This window comes from Etheostoma cragini, chromosome 22 (genome assembly GCF_013103735.1).
Source record: "Etheostoma cragini isolate CJK2018 chromosome 22, CSU_Ecrag_1.0, whole genome shotgun sequence".
Classification (NCBI taxonomy): domain Eukaryota; kingdom Metazoa; phylum Chordata; class Actinopteri; order Perciformes; family Percidae; genus Etheostoma; species Etheostoma cragini.
The window spans coordinates 6,428,861-6,446,185 of record NC_048428.1 but is presented as its reverse complement, the minus strand read 5'-3'; the positions used below and the strand labels follow the sequence as shown (position 1 = coordinate 6,446,185).

The 17,325-nt window shown below is 41.7% G+C and overlaps 1 protein-coding gene across 18 annotated transcripts in view; it reads left to right on the top strand.

Annotated features, from left to right (window-relative positions):
* svila (supervillin a) overlaps positions 1-17,325 on the top strand; it is a 118,479-nt gene that overhangs the window by 68,147 nt on the left and 33,007 nt on the right. For 13 of the 18 annotated variants that reach the window (XM_034861874.1, XM_034861876.1, XM_034861875.1 and 10 more), the window contains 7 exons: positions 1,472-1,537; positions 2,317-2,797; positions 4,871-5,027; positions 9,383-9,515; positions 13,734-13,787; positions 15,940-16,020; positions 16,975-17,031. In XM_034861874.1, coding sequence (XP_034717765.1) covers positions 1,472-1,537; positions 2,317-2,797; positions 4,871-5,027; positions 9,383-9,515; positions 13,734-13,787; positions 15,940-16,020; positions 16,975-17,031 — 1,029 coding nt within the window. The remainder of the gene's footprint in view (positions 1-1,471; positions 1,538-2,316; positions 2,798-4,870; positions 5,028-9,382; positions 9,516-13,733; positions 13,788-15,939; positions 16,021-16,974; positions 17,032-17,325) is intronic. The other 5 variants (XM_034861868.1, XM_034861865.1, XM_034861864.1 and 2 more) reach the window with 4 other exon arrangements.

Sequence of the window (17,325 nt, the reverse complement as noted above, 5' to 3'; positions counted from 1 at the left end):
CTGAAGGAGAATGTCCGACCATCTGTTTGTGTACTAAAGCTGAAACGAACTTGGGTTCTGCAGCAGGACAATGATCCTGAACAAACCAGCAAGTCCACCACCGAATGGCTGAAGAAAAAACTAAATGAAGACTTTGGAGTGGCCTAGCCAAAGTCCTGACCTGAATTATTGACTGACCTCCTATTGAGATGTTGTGGTATGACCTTAAAAAGGCCGTTCATGCTCAAAAACCCTCTAATGTAACTGAATTAGGACAATTCTGCAAAGATGAGTGGGCCAAAATTCCTCCAGGACACTGTAAAAGCCTCATTGCACGTTATCGCAAACGCTTGGTTGCAGTTGTTGCTGCTAAGGGTGGCCCAACCAGTTATTAGGTTTAGGGGGCAATCACTTTTTCACACAGGGCCATGATGGTTTGGATTTGTTTTCACCTTTAATAATAAACACCTTCATTTACAAATTGCATTTTGTGTTTACTTGTGTTGTCCTTGACTATTGTTTAAATTGGTTTGATGTTCCGAAACACTTAAGTGTGACAAACATGCAAAGGAACAGGAAATGAGGAAGGGGGCAAACACTTTTTCACACCACTGTATAAAAGCATCCAGAAAGCAGCATGTTGTAGGACCTTTACATTTTAACTGTTCACACAATACATAAACATGAACTATTTAAATTAGCTGATACAAGGTGAAACCTCTTTTGCTCTTACCAGTGTATCACCGTGTGTATTTTGTCCATAGCAAATCCCAAAACGTCCCAGTTAGAGAGTAAATGCCCTTGAGTAAACGTATTCTTTTTAAATCTTTACAATCATTCCTCAGAAGAACCAAGCAGGCCTGCCTTATTGCACCATCCAAATAATCAGACATTTTTAGCGTGTAATGCTGCTCCAAGGATACGGCTGCTGTTCATCAATGCGGCCGTAGTTTGGTCGTAAACACAAAAAACACGGATGGGACACCCGGCGGAACTTCCGTTGACGCCAGAACTATCCAGGAAATGAACCGTCATTTATCCAGAGTACATTGCACCTAACCCTGGAACACTACAAACTGTTGTTTTTTTACATTTGATTGTGTGTAGGGATTATTCAATGTGTGAGCCTCAGAGAGGGGTATTGATCTACTCCTCCATAATGCATTTAAAGGAAAAGCTGATACAAAAATCTTCTCATTTGGCAGGGCTTTACAATCTGTTCAACAAGTCATTAATTTGGATCAGGAAAAATTCCACAAACAAACTTTTAATGGGAAAAGAGGGTGACATACCTCAGAAAGAGCAACAGAATGGCCAAATATGCCGTAGGTAGACAGAAGTAGCCATTGTAAAATTACAATACTAAGAAGAAAATATGAAATGGTGCAGTGTAACCCATTCCTGCTTTAAACGAGAGAGAGAGAGAGAGAGAGAGAATACATAAGAGAATACGTGAACCAAGCATTGTAGCCTGTGCATGTTTCTGCTCCAGGAGCCTTCAGACGTAGACGTCAGGGATGAACAGGAGCTGTGTGACAGCCCAGTAGAGCACCTACAAGTAAGGCTCCTCCGAACAATCACCATGCATTTGCCTGAGACACAGCTGGGGCACTCCTCTCAGAAGTGACCACGTGTTTCTGTAAAACACGTGCTGTATGGCATCCCGTATCCATGTTGTGTGATTTAATTATGGATGTACAGTGCAATTTCCCAGCTTCTGAGTAAGTTCCGACTCAGATGTGTCATCCGGCTGTGTCAATGAGGAGGCTGTGATGTGTGGATGGATGATGCTGAGGGTTTGAAAGATGCCTCTGTGGTGGAGGATAGGAGAACCAAAGCACCATAGCTCTTGTTCACCGCCGTACGGACTGAAAGTGGCTCATTTCCATCCACTCGTTTGAAACTGTTTCATGGAGGGGATGCATGGGATAGGAAATTAAAGCCAACGATTAAGAAGTTAAAGGAACATTCGTACAAGATTGTGCGGTGCTTTCTATGGATGTTAACTGCTGCTTGTCATTTAATAATCTGCAAAAAATGGCAGGTCAGTTCACAGACTGAAGTTCAAGTTAAGTCCTTTGGCTAAAGCAGGATGCTTTGTGTGGGATGTGGGGGGCTGTTGGCATGGCTTTGTGATGTGGGCGTCAAATGGCCGATGAGTGAGGCTGCCCTTTGATGCTCAGGAAGCACAGTGAGTCAGGCAGGCGGTGATTATTCAGCATGATTCTCTCCAATTTGTGTGTGTGTGCAGTTTGCCTGACCTGTTTCTCAGCTTCTGTGGCAAACGGACCCACTTTTTTCTTTGCCTTTGACTCTTTTTACCTCTCCGTTACACAGCTTCAAAACGGTACAAGCTCTCGGTTGGGACCCCTCCCCACTTCGTCATCCTCCTCCTCTGCTCTGAGAGAAGGCACTGTCTCCACTGACCATGCCGGAGACATTCACATAACCAGAGCAGCAGCCCGGATCCAACCCGTGACCCCCAGCGCGGACAGCTCTCTGCCCGCTCACCACCCAGACACCCCCCCCTGGAGGTCCCTGAACTCCACGGACCATCAGGGAGAAGACGGAGCTGATCAGGGACCAGGGAAGAGGAAGCTTCCCTCTCCAGAGGGAGCGGTCAGGCAGGTTGCTCTGCCCCAGCCCCTGACTGGAAGAGAGAGGAGGGAGAAAGAAGAGGAGGAGTGGCTAATCAGAGGGTGGGGAGACAGAGCCGTGCAGAGCTCAGAGAGCCACATGCGCCAGGAGAGGCTGGAGGCGTATCTAAGGGAGGAAGCACACTACCCAGACGGCCAGAAGAGCAGGGCCATCAGTGGAGGTAAGAACCGTAGAGAGGGAACCGAAAAGATAGAATAGATTTTTATTGTTATTGTTTTCCACCAACGGAACACAGTTAAGCAGCTCTGAATATGACATTTAAAATTACAGACAGAAATAGAAAATGGAAACAGTAAAATGGAAAGATAGATAAATAAATAAATAAATAAATAAGCATGATGAAGTGGCACTTTATACAGTACATGAGGTCATTGCATGTCCAGTTGTTTGGGGTTTATTGCATACAAGTCTTCATAGCGGAAGGAGATGGAAAGGAGGGTTTGTGCTATTGACTCCCTAGGGGTAAAAGCTGTTTTTAGTCTAATGGTCCTGGATCTGATTGTCCGGGGGGGATATTTTTTACTTTCTGCTTTCAAACTTGTGCTCAGTGAGTGTATGTTGGATATCAGTGTCCTTTAACAGAAAACACGAAAGTGATTCTGGATGGCTTTTATATATTTAATGAGCCATCTGTAAGAGTAAAATAATACCACGGCCAGTTCCAGATCATGTGCTAATTTTAGCATGCTAACACACAAAACTAAGATGATGAACATGGTAAACATTATACATGCTAAAACTCAGCATGTATTTTTAATTTATTTTTTTCATGGATTTTTTGGGGGGCAATTTCAGCCTTTATTTTTGAAAGCACAGGGGAAGATATCAAAGGGGAGAGAGAAGGGGAATGACATGCAGCAAATGGCCGCAGGTCTGAATTGAACCCGCGGCTGCTACGTCGAGGAGTAAACCTCTATATTTGTGCGCTCGCTATACCAACTGAGCTATCTGGGCGTCCAACCTCGCCATGTTGCAGTTGTCAAAATATTGTCATGTGAGGCCTGATAGGAGAGTGAAAATGGCCTTTTAAATATTTAAAAAGCAAATTGTGACACTAAATAAACACTGGAGTCACTTTCAGTCCACAGTCGTCAACCATTTCTCATTCAACCACATTTCCTGCATCTGTGACAATGTGACATTCAGGTTGTGGTTTTCAGCTTCCTTTATGTCTGAGCGGCAGTAACTCCGAGCCAAACACTTTTACTGTCTCTGTAGTAAGTGTACAACCTGTTGGAGAGCAAAAAAATCACTCAGATCAGATGATTGTTGTCTTTTATTTTGGCGCGATAGAGCAGTGTGGATGCAAAGACCAAAAACCAGGCAGTAGTGCCTCGACAAGCGAGCTGCAGCGTTTCTACAAACAGCGTGGGTTATTTGATTACAGCTGTGGCACGGAGGTTTGAAGCCGTGAAAGAGTGTCTGCGCTGCTTCTCACAGGCAGACAGAGCCTCTTGGTAAGCATGAAAGACATCGGCTCCCACGCTGTTTTGTGCTGCTTAGTTTGCACTGTTAGAGCCATGACTGTACTGTAATGCAAAATCCTCTAGTCATGAACCTTTTGGGATATTGCATTATTTAGAGAGATGTATACTGTATATATAGATGTGTATATATGTAAATATCAGGAGTTTGATACATGGATCCATTTGCAGAATGAACTTTCAATCATGTTTAACATCTTTTCTTTTTTCTTAATGCCCTTCCTAATAAAAAAAATCTAGTCCATCATAAAATAACCCACTACCAAGTAGTATTGGAACTTCTACATTCAAACAATGCCTACATTCTATCCGTTTTGTATCAAGATGTAGAAAAAAATCACTATTTGTATGGTTTTGCTTGGAGCCAATTACCACAAGTGTTTTTCGATTTGATGCGACGTTTGATTGGCCCAATACCGCAGCGGCTACACATACAGTCTGCAGTTTGGTGAAGTCGAGTGCATTATATTTGACAGAGATGTACAGTTTCACACAATATTTGAACACCTTCCAAATTAATTTGCGTTAAAATCCTTGTGGTGTTCATTTTTGCAGATAAATGCTTCTTTTCACATGATGGGAAACGAATGAAGTAGAAAATAAAATGATCAAATATTAATATCACGCTAAGGGTACTGGTGTCGTAATCTTTTAAATGATACCCAGCACCAGTGGAAACTATTAACATGTATGTGCTGCTGTCAAGTTATTGAATTTATTCACTCCACTGTACGTGTGTGTGCTCCCAGAGCTGCCGGAGTCCACTGCGGTGACGTCATCTGGTTCGCCCAGCAGCGTGTGTCGGCCTCCTGCGGTAGACACACACACAGACGGCCTGGGTCAGCCGGTGGAGGAAGACGAGCTGTGCAACATGATGATGGCCAGACATATGTCCATCAAAGAGAGGTGGGCCTGGTGCTGTGGTCTGCTGCTGTTTTCTTCTTTTTTGTGCATTCTGAATGTTTCTATTCTCTACGTATTGCCATTTGCATGTACTGGTAAAAAGTCTGTCTAATCTGAATGCTATTAACATCATCTTGGCCTAAAATATACTCCTTTTGGATCGGATGGTCAGTAAACTATATCAACAACCATTCATTAGGGGGTTTCTTCTGTACCGGCTGGAAGATCCACCGGATGTCCCTCATTTTTAGGCTGGATGTTCGTTACTTTCCTCTTTCTTTGTGTTTGTATTCCATGGTTAACTGCTCCTCAGATCTTTGCAGGGTAAATCCAGACAGCTATCTCGACTATCTGTCCAATCTGAGTTTTCTGTTGAATGACTAAAAGAACTTTTGAACACGTGTTCCAATCCACCGAGACAAGTTTCTTCGTGGGGCTATTTTTCAGAGGCATCGTTGCTCCGTCCGGCTCTTAGCGCTGCCCAAGACGATTGTGATTGTTCAAACAAATACAACCAACCAGAGCACGTTTTTCTCCAATCCCAAAACGCTATGTAGACCTAGCCAGAGAAAGGACTGGCAGTGAGACTAGATTCCCTTTCATTCTCTGCTTGAAATGTGGGTTAAATGGAGACAGAAAATGAGATTGTGAGGGCGAGGGAGAGGGAGTAAGTGCGTTGTTTTTTTCATTTCCAGCCACTGCTGCTATACTCCCCAGGACAAAGAGTGGAATATCCACTCCTATAACAGTGTGCTGGTTTGGAAGGAATTGAATGGACTACATTCATACTCAAGCTCTTCAGTGCTTGGCAATGTAATACATGAATCTAATTAAATGAAATAAATGGATATCATTTCCTTAAGAATTTTGCAGGGAATCCTGTGGGCCTGCAGAATCTGGTCATTCCATAATGATGTAGCATTTTTTAAGCATCCGAATTTGTTACATTTGATAGATGATGATATTATATGTTTTTGTTATTCTCCACAAATCATATGGAAGACCAAATCCAACAATTTGTTTGTCCGTCTAGACCTACCTGCCTGTGGCTCTCATTCTCATTCTGAAGATGTAAGACTCAGGTCATGAACATATACCCAAACAGATGGCACACTGTAAACCACATTACTCAAACAGGAGTAATGTAAACCGTGTGTGTTTATGGTAATGAAGCATCATGTCACCCAGTGCCACAGTGTGGCTTTCTGATGTGTTTTTACATTTTTGGACAGTGATGGAGCTTTATGTCACAGAGGAAGAACAGGCTTTGCTACACACACAATACAATACTGGATTTCTCCAGACAGAAAGAAAAAATGGCATATTGTTACTTAAGCACACAACCTACATTCTTGTTGTCCATCATTAAATCAGTGCAGTGCATTTTAAATGTACTTGGTTGTTCATGGTTTACATTTCAACTTTGACTTTTAACTGAAGCTCAGTATTGGATTCCCTGACACATGAAGTGATTACATAAGTCTCGTTATGTGACATTGTGTTAACAAGCTTTGTCTGCTGGTTTGACTGTAAACACAGCAGGCAGGGGTCACTCTGAATTGATTGATGACATAATGTGAGTACATGTAAACTGGTGTTAAAGTGTGTTTTGCCTGTTCCAGTGTGCTCCAGTTTTCCACATGTTTTTTACCATGTCACAACTAGGATTGGGCATCGAGATCCAACTTGGAAATTACGATTCCAATGGAATTGTTTTTTTTAATTGGAATCATTTGGAAATATATAGAACCGGAATTGAAAAGAATGAATCAGAGTTGGTAAAATCAAAAAGATGCCCAACACTAGTCACGACAGCAATGACTCTCTCCCATTTTCAGAGAGTTTTCCTGGAGACCGGATCAGTGTTCCAGACCCAGCTGGCAACATTGATTCACTGTAACGTTCTTCCTGTTTTTTGGGCGGTGTTGCACAGCCCCCGAGAGAAAACAAGACGTCCCCTCACTGGGTCACAGAGGGGCGGTTGTTAGAGGGTCAGAGGGCACTGCCAACACACTGACCCCTCCAATATGGGTCCTGTCTGCTCCCTACTCAGAGAGAAGAGCTCAATAACTGAAACATCTGTTCACACTATGCTTCAGTATGTGATCTTTGAATCTTCCATGTGTTTTCCAGAAGTCATTTAATAGACTAGCTATAGAGCTGTAACAATTCCAAATGTTGCTGTACAATTTATTGTCTCTGAAATTGCGATTAGCAATATAATTGTTTCTTTCAGTCACAAAATATTCATTTATTTACTACTTTTTTAAACTAATTAAAGTTTTGAATGAATTCCAGGATAAATCTTTTGGGTATATCCCTGTTATGTGACCCAGATAATGTAATAACATAGGAACACTACCTATAAAAGTGCCCATATTATGAAAGAAATCACTTTTTCTGGGATTCGGGTTTTTATTTTGTGTTGATGATGCTTCCACACGCATACAAACTTGAAATAAACCATCCATGCTGTTTTGAGTAAGATACGGTTTCTGACTGTCTGCCTTCAGTCTCCAGGTGAGCTGTTCAAAATATGTACGGCTTTCTACGTAACTAGCCGAGACGAGGTGGCTAACCGTAGCATGCTAGCTCATTCTCAATGGCAAAACACTGCTACAACACACACTAGTTGACCATAATCTCCAAAAGAGCTACTTCCATGTCCCTGTTCTGCAGGTATTTATTTATTTATTTATATATTTATTATCATAAAGCATTTTTCTAACTATATCCCCCTTTTGTTTTTGTTGCTGGGAACTAGTATAGGGTAAAATGCTTACAATTGAAATAATAAAATATATGGTCTGATCAGTATTCACTTATATAATTACAATTTGGCATATACAAACAAAGTCAACAATTACCAGTCATACGCCTTAAGACCTAAGCTAATGTTGGAAATTCAATTCAATTCAGTTTTATTTATAGTATCAATTCCTAACAAGAGTTATCTTGAGACACTTTACAGATAGAGTAGGTCTAGACCACACTCCACAATTTACAAGGACCCAACAGTTCTAGTAGTTTCCTCCAGAACAAGCAACAGTGAGACAGTGGTTAGGAAGAAACCCGGGACAGACCCAGGCTCTTGGTAGGCGGTGTCTGACGGGCCGGTTGGGGTTAGAAACGAAATGCAGTTAAACACAGAAGCTTCCATTATGTAAAAACATCGACAATTAGACAATTATGGTATAATGTTACAGGTCTAACAGCTGTACATGTCTTAATTTTTAGTTTTATGTTGGTCTTTTTCATAGAGCCCACTTCCCACTCTGTTTGGCCTACATTTACTTTAGCTAAAACAAATCCCAGCGCCTTTTCTATTTCTTTACCTCTTTTGTTTAAAGTTACACCAACATCTCTAAGTGATCTTTATGTCTAATTGTGTTTAACTGTCGGCAGTCTGTTTATTCAGAACTTAACAAAATGTCTAACTGTGGCAGCTATGTGGCATGCTGTCGGCCTCTGCTTAGTGTTTGCTGTCTTCATTACAAACAGTCTTGTAGATGAGACAAAAAGGATGCGGGACGGCGTCCCTGTTTTTAGTTGTGATGGGTTGAGTTAAAAGCCTAGAGGAAGCAAAGTTAGTATTTTTGCAACGTGCCAACGTTGAAATAGTGTAGGATTCCAGAATGGGACAAAAACATGCCCTGGTTTGTCGTCCTTTCTTTAAACCAATCACAATTGGATAAACGACACTAAGTCCCGGGCAGAGCCGTGGTGCCTTAGCAAAAATAGCCTCGGGAAGGAATTTATTTTGGTGGAACATATGTACATTCAAAGGTTGTTTTAGTCGTGCGAGAGAAAACTCCGATTGGACAGATGGTCTAGCTAGCTGTCTGGATTTACCCTGCAGAGATCTGAGGAGCAGGTAACCACAGTCCAAAATTTCTAGCGGCACCGGAGCAATCCGGGAAGGAGAACGATGTGGATATAGACTAACGTTGCAGTAACCTTGTATAAAGGGTCTGTCTTCACGCCATGCACTGTTCTATTGACTCTACACATCTAGTATCAGTGTGCTGATGGTATGGATTCTGTGCATTTCGTTTTTTATTTGGGATTGGCTAAATATTTGTAATTGTCCTAGAAGAAGTCCATGAGGTATTCCAAGTACTAACAAGACTGTCAACACTGCATCCAAATGATTTCTTTTCAGTGGCTAGAGCTGACAGAGGAGGTAGCAGTTCATTTTCACATTCACTACATAACACAAACACATGGACCTAACATGTTTCAAAAATGCAAGTAAAAACGTTTTTGTGTGGCGGGGCACCTTTAAGCATATTTTATACGTGGGCTGTATTTTCTCCCCTCTGAAGTGTAACTCTCCCTCTGCTTTCTGTCCTCCCCAGAGTGGCCTTGTTGAAGAAGAGCGGCGAGGCAGACTGGAGGAACAGGATCAATAAGAAGCAGGATGTGGCGAAGGTTGCCGTGGGCGACCAGCACGCTCAGCACTGGGAACTGGAGCAGAGCTTCAAGAAGAAGGTAACCCACTGACCTGCACACTCACTGCTGACTGAACACATCCACAGACGTGCCTGAGACGGCCGGTCGTCTAATGTCTCTTACGTCGTGTTTTTCATGCACTTATGACTGTATGCTCCAACCATGTCATGTTTAAAAGATGGTAGAGTGTCGTGTTTGAACTACTACTAGTACTACTCATCAGAAGCTTATAGTATGGTTCAAATTCCAATCATGGCATCTTCAATACCAGTTCAGACTTGAGCTGCACGATTAGTCTAATCGCAGTGTTACATAACTGCAAATATTGTGCGATTTAAGTAAACAAAAATGAGTGCTGTGTGCGTGCCACTGTGTGCATTGCAGTCTCGGCTTTAAATGAACTTTTCTGTTCACCATTCAACATGGCTAGTAGATTTTTCAAGCTACCAGCCTTTCAGATATTCCACTCGCCAATATGTTTCCCACGCAAAATACAACCGATTAGTGCCGCTGAATAACATTTGTGCATCCATGTTTTCTTTAAAATATATTTGTTTGGGTTGATGGTAGCAAGATATACAATTCATTAAAACAATAACTTGATTCTTGACAAATATCTCAATTTTTTTTCCCCCCTAACTTTACTAGATTTCAGCTCCTCTGGTGTGGTTTGCACAGTTCCGTTAATTTCCAAACACAAAACAAACAGCCCAACTTACTTGCCGGATCATTTCTGCAGCCTGTCTCTTTAAACAAACACTCTGCTTCATTCACCGGTTTGTAACAGCCTTCACTTGACCCACCGTATTAAAGGTCACATGACATGGTGTTCTTTCGATGCTTTTATATAGACCTTAGTGGTCCCCTAATACTGTATCTGAAGTCTCTTTTATATAGACCTTAGTGGTCCCCTAATACTGTATCTGAAGTCTCTTTTATAAAGACCTTAGTGGTCCCCTAATACTGTATCTGAAGTCTCTTTTATATAGACCTTAGTGGTCCCCTAATACTGTATCTGAAGTCTCTTTTATATAGACCTTAGTGGTCCCCTAATACTGTATCTGAAGTCTCTCTTATATAGACCTTAGTGGTCCCCTAATACTGTTATCTGAAGTCTCTTTTATATAGACCTTAGTGGTCCCCTAATAGTGGATCTGAAGTCCCTTTCCAAAAATTCAGCCTTGGTGCAGAATTCCAGCCACTAGAGCCAGTCCCACAATGAGCTTTAGTCTATGCCATTTCTGAGTCTGTAGCTTTTGAGGAGGCGAGAGGGGGGTGAAGGTGGACGCTGGGGGGTGTGGCCTTGACCAACTGCCACTTTGCTCGTTTAAAAGCCATGATGTCTCTCTCTCATGGACGGGCAAAGCAGAGAAAGGAGACCTCATAAGGGGCAAGATTCCAGATCAGCCCGACTGAGCTTTCGTTTTCTCAAAGCCAGAGCAGGATACCCGGGGCTCCGTTTCTACCTATCACCATTTCTAGCCACTGGGGAACCATAGGCAGGCTGGGGGAACTCATTACCGTTTAAAAAAAAAAAAAAAAAAAAACGTTTGACTTTATAACTTTACGTCTTTGCGTTCTCTTTTGCCTTTTGCTTTTACGCTCAGGCAATGATGTCACTCAACACTCATCATTCTTGCTCTTGCTAATGCCTGATTTATGCTGCTGTGTTGAATCAACATTGAATCTGCCCTCTAAAGTTCAGAACATGAAGACTTTAAGAAGCGGTTTAAATATACTTTGACTTAATCACTGTCATTATATTACCCGCATCTTGAATATCATCGTTAACGAGGCCATACAAAATGGATTAATTTAATTGGAATTTGTGTATTGTTTATTAAATTTGTAAAATATTAAGTTAAGTATTGCACATTTTTGTCTTCGCATTACTTCTTATGATTGTTTAACTTGTATGTTCAAGTAAAAAAATACCTAAAGTTTCAGTAGCCTATTTTCTGCATTGTCCTTGATCATCAAGTAAACTCCTGATACATTATATTGCATTTGTAAGTGCAGTATTGTAAATCATTACAATATGTTTTTTTCTCCAAATCGTGCAGCCCTAGTAAGAACACATGAGAACTTCAGCCCATGGGACTTGAATGCAGCACTAATACAGTGGCAGGCTTCAGTAATTTGATTTGCTCTGCAGTGTCGCATTATGACGGCAAGCCTCTGAAGTCGGGCGGTTTATTAAACTGAGTTTAGGAGACGCTCTTCTTCTGCTGACGTGTAACTCTAGAGCACGTGTCAAACTCAATTTCACCACGTGCCACAGTGGAAAATAAAAACATGGGGGCTTTACTCGGAAAACGTGTCAACAAACGTCATGAAATATGGCAAAACTGTTGGAAAAGTGACCAAAACTAGGTGGGCCAAAAATTATTATGGACCTAACTTGCTATGCGGGGCGGATCAAAATCTGCGAGGGGCTGGAATTGATTTTGACACATGCTCTAGAGTCAAAGCAATGTCAAAAGTCAGACAGCCATTGAACAATTAAGGCAGTAGAAACCTGCAATTGTAACATTTTTTTGGGATGTCTCTAAACAGAGAGGTTGTGTATTGTCCACGTCTGTCTTTTGGTGTCTTTGTCTCTCTCCACTGTTTTGTCTCATACACAGCTGTTGGATGTTTTTTTTGTGCTTGCAGTTAATCTGCATTTATCTTCAGTTCAGATCACTTAAACATTATTTCATAGAGCATGCTTTTTCATTCCATTGGTATGGAAGTGTATGGCTGCCAATATCAAAAAGTAATAGTTTAATGAAATTGCAAGCTATTTTTTCATGGTGCCTGCAAGATGCATGACTAAACAAAATATATTATAATTAAACTTGTAAAATTACGTTGTTCAATTCATCGATTACACTATGTTTGAAAATACATATATATGGCCTAAAATTCAATTGTAAGTATGTTTTAGTGTATGTAATTCCAATGTAAAAGTCCAGTTTGCAGTTTTCAATTTCAAGTTGAAACGGGATTCATCTATTTTTAACACGTCAATGTTACGCTGACGAGCAGACTAAAAATGAATTTTGCTAGGTATTTAAACCATGATAATTCAAATCAGAATTGGATTATAAAATGTTACTTGGATCCTACATTATTTGTGCAAAAAATGAAAAATGGAATTTCCCTTTTTAAATATCTGCAGCCAAAGCCTTCCATACAAATAGTTTAAAATGTCTCTAGAATTTCCATTTGTCTGCTACTGTTGTGAATAAAGGTCAAGATTAGAGTACATTAAGATGGATATAAAAAGCCTAATTTTGTCTAAATAACACGTACATTGAAATGCAACGTTTATGAAGTGAATTACTTTGTCAGCAGTGTAGGAAACCTGACTAACTGTCCAGTGTAATGCAGCCTCTCTATTTCACCTTTCTGGCTTCATCCGTTCTTTCCACTGATCTGCATGTTACATGTAACTTTTCATTCTTCTGTTTGCCTTTGTCTTTGTTTGCATGTCCTTTACTTTTAAAATAAACCTTATTTCCTCCTCTGCATGTTGAGTGCGTTTCTGTATTGGCGTTCTCTTGTTTGTTTTTAAGAGGAGGGTGAGGGTGGGATGGTACACGTTCCTCTCTGTTTAGACATATTCAAACCGCTACCTTCCACAGCAGCGGCTGTTTTTCTTTCCAGCTCTTTATCAGGGTTGGTTCAGCTCGGGTCAACAGCTCTGCCGTTACAGCACAGAAAACATTTTGAGCTTAGTTTTAGGGTCAGGAAGAGTTTAACTTTTAATGCTCTGATGCCAAGCATGATGTTTTTATTCAAATATAGAAAAAAGATATTTTTTAAATCTGGTTTTAGTGCTGGCTAAGAAGTAGAAGTCAAGGGGAAGGACGGTTGATGGTGTTCATTTTGTTTTCATCCTCTCATTCATCCGGACACTATGCCGTGTTTTAAATCAAAGGCGAGCAACACTAAAGATCAGGCAGATACATAACTCTGCAGAGTCAAGCAATAATAACAGCAGAGCAAATAAAGACTTCCAGTGTTCTAACCAAGGGCATCTTCTTTTATGGAGACTAATGTTGTTTCACCAAACATACTGTAGTCTTGGTATTGTTCACCACAGTAAGAATGTAGCAACTGAAAGGGTCCCAAAATGAAACCGAACACTTCAGAAAGTGCAAATTGCGTTTAAAAAATGTGAGATCCTGTGATTTGGCCATGACGTTATTTTCAAGACAACAGAGCCTTCAGCAAACATGTCCCTTCTCTCCCGCGGCTGCTTGTCTGTAGGACGATGAAGCACAGATGGTGATCGATGAGTTGGCTGTGTCCGACCTGCTATGGGTAAGGCCGGAATCACACACAGCGGTGGGATATATCAAGTGTGTTTCAATTGGATTATTGAGCTCAATTTTAGATCCATAACTGCATTTAAGTGTGTGTGTGTGTGTTTTGCTACTGTAACACCCCCACTCACTTGCTAAACGCGGTGACTGTTCACAATGCTGTAGCACCTCTCTCTCTCTCTCTCTCTCTCTCTCTCTCACTGTGTGTCATGGTGAAGGGGATTCCACCACTGCTTGTTGGGTTTCAGAATGATGCCTGTGTCAAGGATTTCTCCTGCAGTCTTACTTTCTGTGGATGTGTTTTCTGTGCTTCTGTACGGTTAAGGTGCAATTGTCTCTAACTATAATCATCTAGTAATTTCTGTGAATGCATGGGTTTAGTGACGTGGAGTTTGCATGCTTATGACAAAAATAAAATGATTTTTTTTAAGGCTGATTATAATATTCAAGAGGACTCAGGAAGGACTGAGGAATAAGCTCCCCAGAGCTAAGGTAGTAGCAATCATTTCTGGGACATGACTGCACAAAGTTGGAAAGAGAGGAGAGAGGAGCTGTCAGTGTGTCAAAGATAGTCCCCCAGCAGTCTACAACAGCATAACAAAGAGCTGCTCAAAGGCAAACCTGAGCCAGCTCCATAAGGGCTGGTAGATTAATCTGACGACTATAAAGAGAAGCAGAGAAGAGAAGGGGTGCCATGTCTGCAGATAAACACCCTCCCCAGGCCGGTCTAGGCAAATGCTACGACTCCTCACTCCCTAACTATAAGCTTTATCAAAGAGGAGAGTTTTTAGTTTACTTTCAAATCTAGAGACAGTGTCTGCCTCCTGAACCCAAACTGGAACCTGGTTCCACAGGAGAGGAGCCTGATAGCTGAAGGCTCTGGCTCCCATTCTACTTTTAGAGACTCTAGGAACCACAAGTAATGCTGCATTCTGGGAGTGCAGTGCTCTAGAGTGACAGTTAGGTACTAGGAGCTTAGTCCTTTGACACACTGAGCTTCTCTCTCCTCTCTTTTCATTTGTGTGCATCCTTGTCCCAGAAATAATTGTTACTAAACCACCTCTGGGGAGTTATGTTCTTGTTTTTCACCCAGCATGTTTCCTTAGATTAGAGAGGCACCAAAATAATGGTTGCAGATGTTGCCATGGTTCTGCTACACGTCCTGCGATGCCCTGTTACATCCTGCTACGCTCTGCGGTGCCCTGCAAAGTCCTGCTACGTCCTGTAACGCCCTGCAGTGCCCTGCTATTCCAAGAACTACTACAAACTACTAATTCTAGTCACTGTTCCATTATCTTTATTGAGATTATTATTGCCACTATTCATTACACCCCCAACTGGCACCATCAGACACCACCTACCAAAAGCCTGGGTCTGTCAGCTTTCTTCCTTAATGGGGGTTTTTCCTCACCACTGTCACACTAAATGCTTGCTCTTGGTGGAATTATTAGAATTGTTATGTCCTTGTAAATTATAGAATGTGGTCTAGACCTAGACCTTATCTGTAAAGTGTCTTGAGATAAATCTTGTTATGAATTGATAGTATGAATAAAACTGAATTGAGTTAAGATATGATGATGCCTGACCTGTAAAGAGCTTAGTAGGTCATGAGAAGGATTTTAAGTTCAATCCTGGATTTTACAGTAAGCCAAAGCAGAGAAGCTAATACAAGAGAAATATGTTTTCTTTTAAAAGTTCCTGACAAAACACGCGCTGCAGTGTTCTGGATTAGCTGTGGAGTCTTAAGGGACTTATTTGAGCAACCAGATAGTAAGGAATTACAGTAGTCCAGCCCTGAAGCAATCAATGCATGGACTAGTTTTTCTGCATCATTTTGAAATGGGATGTTCTTAATGTTGGCAATGTTACGCGGGGGGGGGGGGGTCCCAAAAGGCATTGCCCACCTCTGTCTTCACACCGTGTTCATTCCATAGGCTATCTGTTATAAATTGGCTTCAAGCTCAATTCAAGGTAACCCTGATGTCAAATGTCTGATTACCCCTCATAATGGGCCATGATGATGTCATAACTATGACAGAAGGTTGTATGGGCTGCCCAGCATCGACCGAGACTAGTAAATCCTCATGTGTTAGATCTTCAGATGTGCCCCTTTTATACACTATTTCTTCTTTCCATGACTGTCTGTATAGGAGCCGGTCTTTCCCTCTACTTTCTCTCTTACACCTGAGCCTGCGATCTGTACTCCATCCTCTGACGAGTCCGCCAGCCAGGTAGGAAGTTTTGCTCTTGTCATGTGCATAGCTTGCTCTTTTGCTTGCTTCCCCTACTCCCCGCCTACTTAACTAAGCTCTGGAATCCATACACAAATCACAAACCCTATTTTTTTTTAACGTGCATCTTTCCTAAACAGTAAGTCTTTCCAAAATGCTCTTCGGTCATACCTGTGTGGTTATTTTGCACAACATTCTTTCACATTACAAACCCTTTTACCCCCCAAGAGAGCATGTGAGTGAAGCGAGCGGGGGGATTTTGGATGGAGCTCAGAGCGGATTTTTTAAATGTTGGAGCATTGCCTTATCTCCCTCTCTACAATTTTTTGGCAGGTACCACTCACACCATGAGTTCGTAGCATTTCCGAGCCTGTGTTTCTACAGCACAGTACATGCAGACGGGCGCGCTGCTTCTGCTTCTCCTTTCCATTCCACCACCATCCAGCTGACTTATTGCTGCTACAGGCATTAAGGGATGTTTGACGCAGTTCATCTGATAAACACAACACAGCTTTTTTTTTCTTTTTCTTTTTTGAATGGAACAAGGGGGAAATCTGTGTTGACCATGTAGTGACCGGGAGTGCCTTTGAGCGGGAGAATGAAGGGAATGATCAGCTCCTTGAGCGAACCGCGGAAATTCTCACTGCCTCACTCCGCTCACATGCTCTGACCACCAATCTGTCAAGTCCCCTCACTCAGCCCCAACCATGCAGGCAGAACAGTTGTGGCATGTGCACATTATGTTCAGTTGTTTACAGCCAGCCTGCTCCTCTTTTATGACACTAAAAATCCACGTCCCAAAGCTTTGTCTCTTTGACTATAAAGTCAGCATGGCAGGTCCTGTAGCGTCTCACACTTGTGCAGAGCTTGGACAAACATCTTTTTTTTTTTTAATCCTTATCCCTAAATCCTCATCTTTTCTTACCTTCTTTATTCACCTCTCTGGTTGTGAAGACCACCAGATCTCCCAGACCCATGCAAGTGGATGAGAGACACCCCTGGAGACGGAAGGTGACCCAATACAGTGCTATATACAGTGCTCTAGCAAATCCCCCAGCTCCGCCCTCCCTAGTGGCTAGTAGCAGAGACAGAGAGACACACAGACTCACAGACACACACACACACACACACACACACACACACAAACACACTTGAATCAAAATTGGCACCAAATGAGTTATGTTATCATTGGTCACTAAAGGACACTTTCTGCTATTGTTCTTTGTCTTCCCTTTAACAATTTCTTTTGTTTACATTATGGTGGCACTAAAAAGTTTCTGAAATCATGTGCAAAGTAAAAAAATC